Genomic DNA, 15817 nt, shown 5'->3' with positions numbered 1-15817 from the left:
TTCAAGGAAAGAAACAGCTAAAAATAACTCTCTTGGGGTCAGAAGAATCTCAAAGGACTCGCCTCAAAAAGGACCCATGCACAGAGGCCTGAATTCATTAGATCAGACTGGGAAACAATTTTTGCCCTAGCACATTGTTGAAAACAATAGAAGAATCAGCTGGCTAATAACTGAGTGCTCACCATAGAGACAGAAAGCTTAATAGAAAGATCAGGGAAGGAGAGGAGGAAGGCACTGTTAACACTACTCCCACCTGAGGGTGACTGCACATGCCCAAGGCTGCGCCCTCTGAGGAGCAACATCAGAGGCTTCATACCATGGGGGATAAGCCAAGTTACTAAACAAACTAGCAAACAAACAAACAAAAAATAAGCTTCCCCTTAGCAATATCTAGAATTCCTGTAAGACATTAAATATATGATAGAATGTCCAGTTTTCAACCAAAAAAAAATTATGATATGTAAAGAAACAGAAAAGTGTCACTCATATACACAAGAAAGAGCAGGCAACAGAAACCACCCATAAGAGAGCCCAGATGATGAACTTAGTAGACAGAGACTTCAAAGCAGAAATTCAGAGGATTAAAGGAAATCATGCTTTAAGAAGTGAGGAATGGTATGATAGTAATGTCTCTTCAAATAAAGAATATCAATAAAGAGAAGGAACTCATAAAAAAAGAACCAAATGAAAATTCTGGAGTAGAAAATTATATTACAGTAATGTAAATGAAAAATTCAACAGAGGGGCTCACCAGTAGATTTGAAGTGGCAGAAGAAAGAACCCACAAACTTGAAGATAGATTGATAGAGATTATGAAATATGAGAGAAGAAAAAATGAAGATAAATGAACAGTTTCAGGGAAATGTATGCATACTGAGATAAATGTATGGGTGTACCAGAAGAAAGGAGAGAATAAGGAGCAGAAAAAAAATCTTGGAAGAAAAAATAGCTGAATCTTCCCAAATTTGATAAAAAATATTAATCTATACATCCAAGAAGCTCAATGAACTCAAGTAGAATAGAGATCCATAGTCATATAAAATAAAAAAAGAAAATCTTGAAAATAGCAGGAGAAAATGAATTGTTATGGGAAAAAGAACCCTAATAAGATGAACTGCTGACTTCTCATCAGGAACTACTGAGGCCAGAAGGAAGAAGGATGATATATTCAAGGTGCTCAATAAAAACAAAAACAAAAACAAAACAAAAAACAAAAAAACAACTGCCCACCAAGAGTCTTATATCCGGCAAGACAATCTTCAAAATTAAGGAGGAAATTAATATATTGCTAGGTAAACAAAACTGAGACAATTTGTTGCTAGCAGATCCAACTTATAAGAAATACTAAAGAAAGTTCTTTAGGATTAAAGCAAGTCATCCCCAATAGTTATTTGAAACCACATGAGAAAATAAAGAACATCAGTAAAGGTACTTATTTTATCATAAAAGACAGTATACATGCATATTTCTTTTTTTCTTAACTGATTTAAAAAGCAATTCTATAAAACAATATGTACATAATTGTATTGTTGGGTCTATAGTATATAGAAATGTAATATGTTTGACAATAACAGCACAAAAGAAGTGGGCTAGAACAAAGCTGGATTGATGTGATGACACCAGATGGTAACTGGAATTCACAGAAAGAAATGAAGAGAACTGGAAATGTTAAATAAGAAAGTTAATATAAAAAATTCTACGATTATATACTGGCTGTCCTTTCCTCTCTCAACTTTGTCAAAATACATAAAATTATATATAGTAGTTATAAAAATTATTGTACCATTTATTTATGTGAAATGTATAACAAGAATAGTTGTAAAAACAAGGACGATGGAATAGAATTATACAGGAATAATAATTTCTATATCTCTCTGGAATTTAGTTGGTATAAATATTTGATAGAATTTACCAGTGAAGAAACTGGGCCTGGTATTCCTCTTTATGGGAAGGGTTTTAATTATGAATTAAGTTTCTTTTATCAATATAAAGCTATTTACGTTTTCTACTTCTCATGTCAGTTTTATAGTTTGTGTCTTTCTTTTTTTTTTTTTAAGATTTTATTTATTTATTTGAAAGAGAGAATGAGATAGAGAGAGCATGAGAGGGGAGATGGTCAGAGGGAGAAGCAGACTCCCTGCTGAGCAGGGAGCCCGATGCGGGACTCGATCCTGGGACTCCAGGATCATGACCTGAGCCGAAGGCAGTCGCTTAACCAACTGAGCCACCCAGGCGCCCCATAGTTTGTGTCTTTCAAGAACAACATCAGATAATCAGTTGCCAAACTTATTAATATAAAGTTGTTCATGAGGTGCTTCAGTGGCTCAGTCGGTTAAGCGTCTGACTCTTCATTTCAGCTCAGGTCATGATCTTGTGGTCATGAGGTGGAGCCCTGCATCAGGCTCTGCGCTTAGTGTGGAGTCTGTTTCAGATTCTCTCTCCTTTCTTCTCCCCCCCCCCGACCCTGCTTGCACACTCTCTGTCTCTAATATATGAATAAATAAAAAAATGTTTAAAAAATATAAAGTTGTTCATTATATTTCATTACTATTATGCTAATGTCTATAGATTTAATAGTGATTTCCCTATTTGATCTCTAATATTGGCAATTTGTATGTTATCATTTTTTTCTGGATCCATCTAGAGAGATTTATCAAGTTTATTAACAACTTTCAAAGAACCAAGTTTTGCTTTCATTTTCTCTATTGTTTTTGTTCATTTTCTATTTAATTGATTCCTACTATTATCTTCATTATTTATTTTCTTCAGCTTCCATTGGATTTAATTTGTTTTGATTTTATTAGCATCTTAAGGCAAAAATCTTACCAAACTGGTATTAAACGTTTCTTCTTTTCTAAAATAAGCATTGAAAGGAAGTATAAATGTCCATCTAGGCACTGCCTAACTGCATCTCAGAACTTTGATATGTCATGTTTCCATTACCATTTCAAACTATTTTCTCATTTTTCTTAAAATTTCCTCTTTGAGCTAAGGGTTACTTTTGAAGTACATGGTCTAATTTCCAAATATTTGGGAGTTTTTCCTGGTATCTTTATTTTTAATTTAATTCTCTTATGGTCAGGCAATATACTTGTCATGAGTTCACTATTTTTAAATTTGTTGAGATTTGTTTCATAGTCCAGAATACCCAAGTCTTCTATGTTCATACTGATTTTCTACTTATTCTTTAAATTACTGGGAAGAATGTTGAATTTTCCATTTAAAGTTGTGAATATACTGGTCTCCCTGCTCAGCGTGGAGTCTACTTCTTCCTCTCCCTCTCCCTCTGTGTGCTCTCTCTCTTCCTCTCAGAAAGAAAGAAAGAAAGAAAGAAAGAAAGAAAGAAAGAAAGAAAGAAAGAAAGAAAGAAAGAAAAAGAAAGAAAGAAAGAAAAAAAAGAAAGAAAGAAAGAAAGAAAGAAAGAAAGAAAGAAAAAGAAATCTTAACATTGTGAATATATCTATTTCTTTTTTCTATTGTACTAGTTTCTGCTTCATGTATTTTAAAGCTTTGTTATTGAGTACATATTAAAGCTCAAGTACATTTCACCTTCTTTTTGCTTTTAACTTATCTATCATCCCTCTCTATCTCTCGCTATATACTTCAAGTGTGTTTGTATTTGGTCTTGGTTTTTATCCAATTTGACCATTTCTGCCTTTGAAATGTAGAGTTTAGGCTATTTCCATTTAATGTAATTATAAATAAGTTTAGGCTTAAGTCTACCATCTTGCTATTTATTTCCTATTTTTTCTGTTTTTTTTAATCTTCTTTTCCTTTTTTCCCACTTTCTCTGGTTTGAATATTTGTAGTATTTCATTTTTATCCTCTATTGGCTTATTAGCTATACTTACTCATTTTATTTTTTTTTAGTGGTTGCTTTAGTGCTTCCAGTATGCATCTTTAACTTACCACAGTCTACCTTAAAATAATATTACATCGCTTCACATGTAATGTAAAACTCTTAAAACTGTGTATTTCCATTTTTCCTCTCCTGTCTCTTTGCCATTTTTGCCATACATTTTAGTTTTACATGCTAAAACCCCCAAAATATATAGCTATAATTGTGGCTTTAAGTCATGATTTTTCTTTTAAAAATAATTAAAATAATATTATTGAAAATATTTTTTTAAAATACAAAATAAAAAGTTTCTTATTTATCCTTATATTTACCACTAATGGTATTTTTCTTTTCTTTTGGTAGGTCTGAGTTTCCATCTCTTTTTAAAGATTTTATTTATTTATTTGAGAGCGAGAGTGAAGGAGAGAGAGCACGATTGGGGGTGGGGTGGGGGAGGGGCAGAGGGAGAGGGAGAAGCAGACTCTCTGCTGAGCAGGGAGACCGAAGCAGGGCTCGATCCCAGGACCCCAGGATCATGACCTGAGTCAAAGGCAGATGCTAAGCCAACTGAGCAATGCAGGCACCCCTCTGAGTTTCTATTTGAAATCATTTTCCTTTGGCCTGAAAGACTTTCTTTGACATTTTCTATAGTGCATATCTCTGGTGGTAAATTCTTTTTCTTTGATGAAAATGTCTATTTTGCCTTCATTTATGAATAACATTTACACTGTACACAGAATTGTTGAGAGTACTTTTTTCCCCATTGCTTTAAAGATATCATTCTATTGCATTGGTTGTCAGTGACCACTCTTATCTTTGACTCCTACATGCAATGTGTCTTTTTTCGTCTCGGTGCCTTTAAATATTTTTTTCATTTTGAGTGTTTGATATCTTGATTATGGCATATCTTCATGTGGTTTTCTTTGTTTATCCTACATGGGAGATTCTGGGCTTCTTATAGCTGCAGCTTTTGTGTTCACAAAATTCAGAAAGATTTCAGCCATTACCTCCCCCAACACTCACCCATTTTCAGACTGCAATTACATGTAGGTTAGAATACTAGGTAATGTCCCATAGGTCACAGAGGCTTTTTATCTCCCCCTTTCTTTTTTTCTTTCTGCTTCATCTGGACAGCTTCTATTTTCCTGTCTTCAAATTCACTGATCTTCACTTCCATACACTTTACTTCTAATCTGCTATTAAACTCAGTATTATATATTTTTCACTACTGATATATTTTTCAGTTCTAGAAATTATGTTCAGTTCTTTTCTATAGTTTCCATTTCTTTCAACGTTACGTTCAGGTTTTTCTTGAAATTCTTGAACGTATTTGTAATATCTGTTTGAAAGTTCTTACCTGCTAATTCCATCACCTTCGTTATTTCTGGGTCTGACTGATTTTTCTTCTGATAATGGATCACAGTTCCCTGCTTCTTTACATATCTAGTAATTTTTTGCTGGATGCTAGACATTATTAATTTCATATTTGAATTCCTGGATTCTGCTGTCTTCCATTAATGAATGTTGAATTTTGTTCTGGCATACTGTTAATTTACTTATGGACAAACATGAACATTTCAAGCCTTGTTTTTGAATTTTTTATGGGTGTGCCTAGGGTAGCTCTTATTCTAGGGCTAGTATAGTCCTCCCTCTAATGCATAACCTTTCGAGGGGCTTTACTAAATGCCTCAGGTGTTCAACAAAGTTTCTCCATTTTGGTTGGTCAGAACTCAAGCATCTCTCAACCCTGCACAAACTCTGGTAGTTGTTCAGGTTACTACTTTTCAGCAATTCTTTTCCTGATTCTTTGCCCAACTACCTGAAATCTTGCTCCATATATATCCAGCTTGGTTTCTGAACAAATACCCCTATGAAGATTTCTGAAGCTTTCTTTCTGCTTATCATCTCTTCTCTGCAAATCTCAGCCACATCTGCTTTTCCAGTCTTTTCAGTTCAGCAAGATTGTGGTGACCTCTGTGGGAATGCCCTCCTTGTGCCTGTGGTCTGGAAATTTCCTCCAAGGACAAAGCTGAAGTGATTGTAGAGCTCCCCTTATTTATTTCCTTTATCAATGTCATAGTCCTAAGCTCTTTTCCAATGTTTGTAAAGTGTTTTGTATATAAAAATATATTTTATTCAGTTTTCTAGTTATTTGTGGTATAAAAACAGAACAGCAGAAGTTACTATCATGGCCAGAAGGAGAAGCCCAGGATTACTTTTATGTACACTGAAATTTGAGAACCCCTGACAGTGTTTTCTGAACTTTCTTTTGATAAGAATCACTTTAGTACTTGTTATAAAAAACAGTTACCAAGAGCTCATTCTCAGAGTTTTTGCTTTGAGATGAAGGTGATTCTTATCATCAGAGTATTGGAGAAAATATTAAAAAATAAAAGTACCCAAACTATCCTTTTTTTCTCAGGTGGCAGATTAAAATGATACCTACTCAAGTAGGCTTTCTTTGACTTCTCTTTTCATAAAAGGTCTTCTCTTTCATTATTAACATCTCATTTATATTCTTCATAGCACTAACAAAAATGTATAATTATTTAATTAGTTTACTTAGCTCTACATTTTCTTTCTCCAACATTAGGCTATAAGCACCATGATGACAGAGTTTTTCTGGTTCTCTATTGGATGCCCCAAACCTACCAAAAGAGAAAGGGGCGCTAATAGGTATAGATCATTCTAACTTGGGCCTGGTGCAAAGTAACAGAGTATCTATGGAATTAACAAATGACTGTATGAAAAAGCAAGTTCTGTACACTTACACACACACACATACACACATACAAAATGACAGAAGGCCATCTGTTCACATGGTCTAGAAAGTACCTCTTCAAAGTGTGGATGTCTGATTAATTTCAATAAAATAATGTACCAAATTCTGCATTCCAATAAAATACTGATAAAATATTAATGAGAATGGCATTATCACCTAATAGATGTTTCCTAATGGGTAGTTTCTAACATGAATTTTCACATTATTTTTCTAGGGTGTAAGCTAGAAGCAGTATTTTTCAAGGTATCATTGACACATAATGTAATTGACAAATTCATTTAAGTATGCAGTTTGATGTTGTTTGGTAATTTGTATACAATCATGTAACCAATAAATCAGGATATAAAACAATTCCCTCACCCTAAAAGGTTTCAAAATTCTTGGAAAAAATGCCCTAAAACATTGGTAATGTTAGAAACAAGATAAAAAAAAACAAAAGAAAAAAACTTAGCAGAAATATTTTAATGTGGATGGTAAAAATATACTGATTTGCCAAATGGCAAAATATCTCTGGTGACCTCATAATTTCTTCCCCCTGAAATAATACTATAAATTTTAGTCGCACTCAGAGAGCAGATGTTTTTGCAATCACTGGAGTACTAATAGGGAAGAAAGACATACAAGCATCATATTTATTATTTATATAATTCCTGCATTAGAAGAGTATGAAGAAGTACATTTAGACTGCTTTTTCCATCCTGACCTTTAAATAAAAAAAATAAAATGAAACGACTCTAGGTAATTTGCTGTCTGTTCTTTGCAAGTACACCAAATAACAGCCTTTTATAGGAGACCTGGAAGGGTTGTTCCAGCCTTAAGAACATGAAAGGAATCATCATGTCAGCCAGCTACTCCACTGCAATTTTGCACAGCTAAAGGAAGGAAGGAACAATGTTGTGCTATTAGGGCAACTCAGCCTAGCTTCCCACTCCTGCCCTGCTTCCCCTGGCCCCTCCCCCGCACATACAAACCTGCAGTGGCCCTGTCTGATACATTGTTGTCTCAGCACAGTAACATTAAAGGGTTAACTGAGCAACTAAAAACCACTTGTTCATGGTGACTCATGTTCTTTCTATCATCCTATGCTTCCTTTCCTCATGCCAGGTTTTACTTTACTTACTGGATGTAAGTATAAAAAGAGAAGAGCCAATAACGCATGAGAATCAAAGTGGTATTTAGTATCTATGAAAACCACTTCGTTTACCTGAAATGTGCCTTTACAACAATTTACTGAATTTTTGTGCTTCCAAATACTACCTGTAATTTCTAGCCTTTGATCTCTTGAAAGGGATATAATGTTAAAGAGAAAAACTGCTATGATTGGAAAGCAATGAGAGAAAGCAATGTTACTATGAAGAATGAACAAATCAGGACCGATTCAGCTAAATCACAGAATGCAATCTCTAGCACCACCATGAAAGGAGAAATTATAGCTAAAATGGGATGGGAAGGGGGTCTCTTAATAGAAAGATGTCCCAACCCTGAATTTTGACTCCATTATGGTGGAGGGCACACTAAGCAAAGAGCCCCTGGGACAGAAGACTAGATTCCTTACATCCTTAAAACGTGGCTGTTCATCCAACCAAGAAGGGGAAAATTATGGTTAAATCTCAGTTTCCTTCATGTTCACCAGTAGCAAATGCTAAATACCAGACTGATTTAACTCAATTTTGACTTTTCGTTTTTAGTCCCCTGGGACAGTGATAAACATAGGCAGAAACCTGACCAACTCACACCTCCCTGGCCCCCTCCATCCTTGCTACTGACCCTCAAGAACAGACACTAGCAATTAAAGGAAGCACAAAGCCAAAAGAGGTATCTACATTTTACTAAGCAGGTCAGTCAAGAAATATGGTAACAATAAGTAGAAATGAATATATGTATGATATTTTAAAATGGGGCATAAGTAAAAAAAGGTATTAGGTTCTCCCTTTATGCCTACATCATTAGAAAAACCTAAAATACTAAGTGACAATAAAAATCCCCATAGACATTCTATCGGTTCCCACAGCAGAAACCTTTCTACCCCATCTGTTACTAGACAGTTTCATTTCAAATAGGCAACTGGAATTTCAGAGGGTTAGCACTAGTGCTCTTTTCCTAAATCTGGGCAATAATTAGCCCGTCTGAAAGTGAACATACAGAATTGAGAAGGAAATAATTCCCCAGAAGGGCTCTGTATATTATTCATGCTCAAAAACTTAAAACAAAATGAAAGGGAAGTACGAAGGAAAAATACAGGAAAGAGAAAAATTATATCAAACTGAAAGGAATAATTCAAGAATCACAACTAAATAATGGAGAAAAGAGGCCCACAGAGTGGAGTAAATCTTATTTTTCTTAGGGTTTGAATTCTGGATTGAAGTATAAATAAAACGATTTTTCACAATGAAATGTCACCGAACAAGAGTATGTCCAAGCTGGGATGGCCTCCCCACATGCCAGGCTGACAATGAGGGGTGTCACGGATCACTCACCCCCCCCCCCACCCCCCCCACCCCCGCCAGGCACACCTTCTCGAAGCAGATTCACGCCAGGAGCCCAGCACCGTTAGCATGACTCTGGGTAATATCACAGCCTCTCTCTGGCCACTCTTTGGCTATCCTCGTGCAAAATAATTTATTTGGGCTTTCTTACAATAAGAGGTATAATTAGCAGTCATTTTGTAGAATAAAGTATTGATGCCACAAACCAATTTTCTGAAAGTGCCTCTACAGCAGCACCTGTACCATTCGTGTTTATAAATCAGGTAATTGTACATCGAGCCACTTCAGTGTGTATATAATTAGTCTAATTTACATATGTAAATCAATTATCTCATGTACAGTTTGCCAACTTCTTGCTTTCCGTTATTTTTCCCCCACATTGTAAGTTCAGATAGATCAGATTTCCGAAATACCATTTTAATAAACTACCAGCTTTTTTTTTTTCTCAAGCCATTTAGGGATATTTCTAATTCCTCCATCTGATAATAAAACACAAGGACAAAGTTCAAAGAAGCTGTTAAGTCTCTACTGATTCATTATATCAGGAAGCTGCTTTACTTGTACTGGATGTTCCAAACCCTTTTAATCAATCTTTTCTGCTCTCACAAAAGAACATTTCGGGTGTCTCCAACTCTCACCTAATTTCAAGTGACAAGACTGAGAAATGACAATATAATTAGAATACAGATTTGATAGGCATAAAAGACAATGACAGACCTCATTCAATTTTTTTAAACTCTGGGCAAAGATCTATACCTTGTACCCTTGCCCATTTAGGCCTACCTGAATCTCCATTCAAATGTTAATCTACCAATGATCCCATATGGAAAAAAAATTAAAGATGCATTATTGAAAATGTTTCAAAGGATATAAAGATACAGATCTTAAGGATCAGCACAGCATTAGATCTCAAATACACAAACACAAACATGAAGTAAACTTTGAAAATTCTCCATTTATTTAAAGCAAAATGTTTTAAGTTCATAATGTACATTCTATTACTTAAAGTCAAGTTTAGATGAATAAAAGTTTTGCTTTGTTTTAATAGTGATTTAACTACAAATATAAAGCAATCTTAAACTTAATGGAGAAAAACAAAGTAATTCTCAAATCATAATATGCTGCCTATTTTTAAAGAACACAACTGGTTATTTAAAAAAAACTTTTAAACTTCTATAAAATAATGTAATACCAGTTTCAGATTCTGAAAGGGTACTTGAAATACTATTTCAGAATTCTGAAAGGCTCTATGGTTCAATTAAAGGTGGCCAATTCAGCATATAAATGTATTTCCTCCCACTCATGAATCTCCATTAAAACGCTAGTAAGGGAATCAAAAGGTATGAACCACAAGAAAAAAGAGAACAGAAAAAGGGAGAGTAGTAGACAAGAGATTTCAACAAACGTTTTCAATATGGAAAGCAGATGACTGAGTGAGGATGACTGATTTGGTAATGCAGAGAAAGCCACAAAATAAAGCGCTAAGTGAGAACTATTTTGTGGTTACCCCGGCACATCAACCCAGGAGCTGGGAGAGGAGGGGCAGAAAACAAGGGACTCTTTGGAAGTCTTCAATCAAAAGACTTGACACCGTCTTATCCCACATACAAAATATCAACATCCAGGAGCCTGTCTGAGCACTCCTCACATACACAAACATCCAGGCAAGAGACTGGAGGTTTTATTCCCTAGAGAAACTGAAGGGACTCGGATTTGGTGGCATCAGTACAGTGGATAATGAGAAGAAGGCACATACTATTGCACGGTGTGTAAAACAGGGAAGTAAGCTTGGAAGGGGGAGGCCAAGGGATTCAGGGAACAGTGGGTTCCATTTGGGTGAGCAGCAGAGATATCAGAGAGGTCAGTCTGATATGTGGCAGAACTCCACTGTGGAGAAGGATTCTAGAAGCACGATTGGCAACCTTGCCAAAATTCAGAACACAGATTACAAAATTAAAGAGTAGAGAAACTCAGCCATGCATTTCCAGATACACATCAAAAGCACAGATCTGCTCAGGAGAAGGCGGCACTGCTAAACTGAATTGACATTACTACTGCTCTAACCGGATCTGTATTACTACTGCCCTGTATAATAACTGGATCGACATTACTACTGTTCTGTATTATAACGAGATCCATATTACTACTGCTCTGTATTACAAGCCTTTTGGTTCTACTTGCTTTTTGTTAACCAGGTGAATGTATTTATTTTGCAAAGGGTAAAAATGATTAAGTCTACCTGAAATTATATTGAGTGAAAAAATAGGATAACTTCATAAAAAATACTGCCAATCATTTTAAACATACAAAAAAAAAAGATGAAGGAAGTATGTTAAATGTTGAGAGTGGTTCTTTTTATAGTTTCAAGTATTTTCTACAATGATCAGCCATTTAAAATCAGTTAAAAAATCATTTAAAAACCATAACAGAAAAAATATAAAGTATGAAAACAATACAACTTATGTGTCACTGCAGAAAAATCAACAGAATGTTCTGAAAGAAATACAATAATCAAATGCTAATAAAATAATAATGAACACAATAAATATATGTTATTACAGTGAACCAATGAAGGTTTTACTGGTCCTGAGTTTGATAAAAGCAACTATTAAAACAATTGTGAATTTTACCAGAATTAATGATTACCTCACTTTAATAATACCCAATGAAAATTAGAAAAACTACATTCTTCTAGGACTGGCAGTTACCTTAACAGGGCACCTTCCCATATGTATTCCTGCATCAGAGGGAACTGTCCAAAACTACTCTCAGGAGACTCTACAGCTTCCCTTGGGTGACTTACTTAGTATTCAACACCATTTCTGATACGGTTTTCTCCCCATAAATGTAAATACCTGGTTCTGTAGTTTGACATTAGTATTCAGTGAGGACCGAAAAAAAAATCACAGCTTACCATTTTTGTCTAATGAAGCCTCACTTACATTAATTTTCTCTCATACCCTAGCACCTGGCACAGAGCCTCTGTCACAAAATACAGATGAATAACTCAATATTATAATGAAGTCCCTTTTGAGCTTGTTCTTCTGCAAGGCAAAGAATCCCTGTTTCTTGAGTCTTTTATTGTGGAGATGCTTCCTCTTAGTCATTCATAGTCTTCGTGGCTTTTCTTTAATTTCTTAATGTGTCTTAAAAGGACAAGGCCAGAATGGGGCACAACATTCTGCTGAGTCTGTGACCAGTCAGGAACATACTAAAGGGTTTCATGGTGTCAATATTACATAAACATTCAGTCATTCCAAGACCACACTGTAAATTTCCACATGTAGAATAATGTTGAAACACTTACCTCAAGAACCAACCACAGCTTGTCTCCATTTATTTTATCCTTCTTAAAGTACATCCCGTAGAATCTGACGACATTGGGGTGGTCGGAAAGCGTCTTTAAGATGTTATACTCTGCTTCAATCTCTTCATCGATATCCTGGTTTCAAAAAGTCATAGGAAGAAAACCATGAGAAAAACATGAATTATGTCAAAGAGACATATTAGAGATCACCAGATAGAGAATTTAATTTTGTCAAAGCAAGGTTATAATAATGGCTTTTAATGTGCTCAATAGTACGTTTTGAAACTTCTCAGGCCATTATGTAAGGGGAGAGAGTGTAATTTTCCCGCTAATCAAATACATCTCTAATTACGTTAATTTCATTGAGTTAAAAAGGGACAAATAAAAGACTATTTTTGTATGCACTTAGAAAGAAACATACATGAAGAAGGATTCCAGAGGATATTCCTTTCTTTGTAGTGTTAACTTTGTTTCAGTGGCAAAGCCATTGATCTGAAATAAAAACTTTTAGCTGGCTCATTTTGTTCCTTTGAAATACAGGATATGTAGAAGCTTTCAAAAGCTAGTCATACAAGCAATAAATTCTTATCTTTCCAAAAAAGTAAAATAAAATTATACATCAGATGGCATACAGCCTTAGTTAGCTAAAGGCTCATTCACCAGAAGTAGAACAGGTTGCTACATCTGCCAACAAAAACGCAAGATAACTACTTAGTCATGTTTTTAGAAACCACAATACATGAAACAACTCAGAGTAATAATAAGACAAAGCCTTCGAATACTGTTTTTATGGTAACATTTAGTGTCCACATTGTTTTATGACAAAATCATGTAATCACAGAGCCAGAAAGAATTCTAGACCAGAGATCCAATTTGAGAAAAAGAAGCTAAAGCTCAGAGAGGTTGGTCACAGAGCTGGTTAGTGTAAGATGCAGGACTAGCCTGCAAGTCCACTGCCTCCTCCCTTCTAATCCCATTCATTTTATCCCTTTCTCAGATAGAAACATACTATATCAAAACTCATAATAGTAAGACTCTTTTAATAAAAAAAAGCCACTCTGAAAAATGCTTGGGATGCATTTAAATTTATTTTATTAAGATTATAATCTCTTGGTTATAAATCTTTTTTATTTGGCTTGTGACATGATGAATGAAGGGGAAATAAATAACTCTGAGAAAAACATACATGTACTGACAAGAATAAAGGCAGCAAAAGAACCAATTTCACACCATAGTTATGAAACCGATATATTTCATTAAAGCAATAGAACAAAACATGATTTTTAAGGTTCATAGGATAAGAAACAGGAGTAAATTATAAAAGAATAATGGCTATATGTATCCATAATCCATTTGTCCTTCTCCATTAAGAAGTAGAGGAATGGGAGAGACACGCTGGTTATGGGGCCAGACACAGGATCCAGCTGGAGCCCTTTCTCTTGCCACCACGAACCCCAACCCATACTTGCAAAGACCAGAGGAGAGAGGTACAGTCACTTTGGTACAGCTTAATTTGTGTCTCTCTGCCTTCAGTTTAAATGGTAAGAACTGGGGTGCCTGGGTGGCTCAATTGGCTAAGCATCTGCCTTCAGCTCACGTCATAATCTCAGGGTCCTGGGATGGAGCCCCACGTCGGGCTCCCTGCTAGTGGGGTGTCTACTTCTCCCTCTGCCCCGCCCCCCACCCTCAATCCCCATTCGTGCTCGCTCTCTCTCTCTCAAATAAACAATTAAAATCTTTTTCAAAAACGGTAAGAACTTTCCATTAGGGGATAATCCCAATAGGGGATTATGAAAACAGTCAGCATCAGTTAAGCCTGCACATAGTTGTCTCTCTCTCTCTTTTTTCCTTCCAATGTATCTAATATATTGCTTGAAAATAAACCCCCACTCTCCCTCTCCTCTGCTCAAAATAATATGAAACGCTGTAGTTAATAATGGGTTTAGTAGAAATAAGCAATCAACAAAGAAAGCATAAGAAAAAGAAATCCTAAAATGCACAAACGGAGACCGGGAGACCTTTTGCAGAGTCCTACAGTTTGTTAATGTAAGAGCTATGACAAGGACCAGGAGTCCCACGTCCTTCCCAAACACATCACGACATCTCTGTCATGTCCCATCCCATTATGCGTGCAAGAGTCAAGTGGAGAAACTGCTCTCAATAGAACTTTGGGGATTATGTGATCACTGAGCTCATTCTGGTTCACCCACGTGGTGTGGGAGAGCTACACATATTTCCCAAGAGCTGAAAATGTTCCAAAACAGCCAGTTCTCATTCCCAGAAAAAAAAAGGGGGGAGGGGGGAACCTTATCAACTTCTTTACGCTCTTAAAGGCCAAAAAAAAAAAAAAAAAAAAAGCCTAGAAGGTTCCCTTATCACAACTGCTATTCCAAAAAAAGCAAAAGAGGATCCCCACTGGGGCATCAGTTGAAGAGGCCATAAGGACTACACATGCAATTTCAATTCTTCACAAGGAAACTCACCCTGATTATAAGTGAATACCATTTCTGCTTTGGAAACATTTCAGCAAACCTGAAAATTAATTTCCCATCTCTGAAAGAAATATAATTTAACATAAAATATTTCTGGGTTAGCTTAAAAGACATTCTTCCTGAAGCCTAAATAAATGCAGGAAGAAAAAGAGATCTGGCCAAGATGACATTTGAGAATTACTTCTAGACCCCTGAGTCTGGGTTCTTACAATTTTTTGAAATTTAAAATAACATAAAATCAACTGTTCAGCTATTAAGAGCTGTATTTATTTATTTACTTATTTGTATTATATATTTGTTCAATTATTAAATATTTATTGGTCCCTATTGTATATGTTAAGTATGTAAACGACAAAAACCTAATAGACTTTTTTTTTACATTTTCAATTGACACTGTGACAAATAAATCAAGTTAGCTACAGACTTTTTAACTGTTTAGTACAAATAAAAACAAAGTTAATTAGCAGAAAAGAGGAAAAACAATGTGACATACATGAACTGGGTCCAGAATTTTCACTGCTGCTTTTTGGCCATTTTTCTTATTCAATACTTTAAAAACTTTCCCGTAAGTTCCTTTGCCAATCGTTTCGGTGATTTCCCACGTATCAGAAGGATCAGGAAAGTTATCAAAGATGATTGTTTTTCCAGTTAATGGAAGCATCTCACAAGTTTAAATCACTGGAGAGAAAAAGTACAGTTTCAGCTACATTTGATTGGGGATATTAAATGGCACGAACAAACTCATGGGAAATTATCTAACATTTCACTGATATGATGGAAAATATACAGCAGTAACCAAATGTACTCAGAATTATAGAAAATTTTAATTTCAATTCTTTTTGCAAACAGATTAATGAGTTCAATAATGCTTTGTAAACAGGGCTTTATTTCTATGTTTAATATAGTCCCATA

The 15817-nt window shown here is 35.3% G+C and overlaps 1 protein-coding gene across 1 annotated transcript in view; it reads right to left on the bottom strand.

Annotated features, from left to right (window-relative positions):
- Positions 1-15566, bottom strand: part of MYO3A (myosin IIIA) — a 230374-nt gene extending 214808 nt beyond the window's left edge. Inside the window, exons 1-2 of the mRNA XM_078074084.1 lie at positions 15399-15566; positions 12414-12548 (exon numbers count right to left, since the gene is read on the bottom strand). Coding sequence (XP_077930210.1) covers positions 12414-12548; positions 15399-15566 — 303 coding nt within the window. The remainder of the gene's footprint in view (positions 1-12413; positions 12549-15398) is intronic.
- Positions 15567-15817: the final 251 nt, after the last annotated feature.

This window comes from Halichoerus grypus, chromosome 6 (genome assembly GCF_964656455.1).
Source record: "Halichoerus grypus chromosome 6, mHalGry1.hap1.1, whole genome shotgun sequence".
NCBI classification, from domain to species: Eukaryota; Metazoa; Chordata; class Mammalia; order Carnivora; family Phocidae; genus Halichoerus; species Halichoerus grypus.
This window is presented reverse-complemented; position numbering and strand designations above follow the sequence as displayed.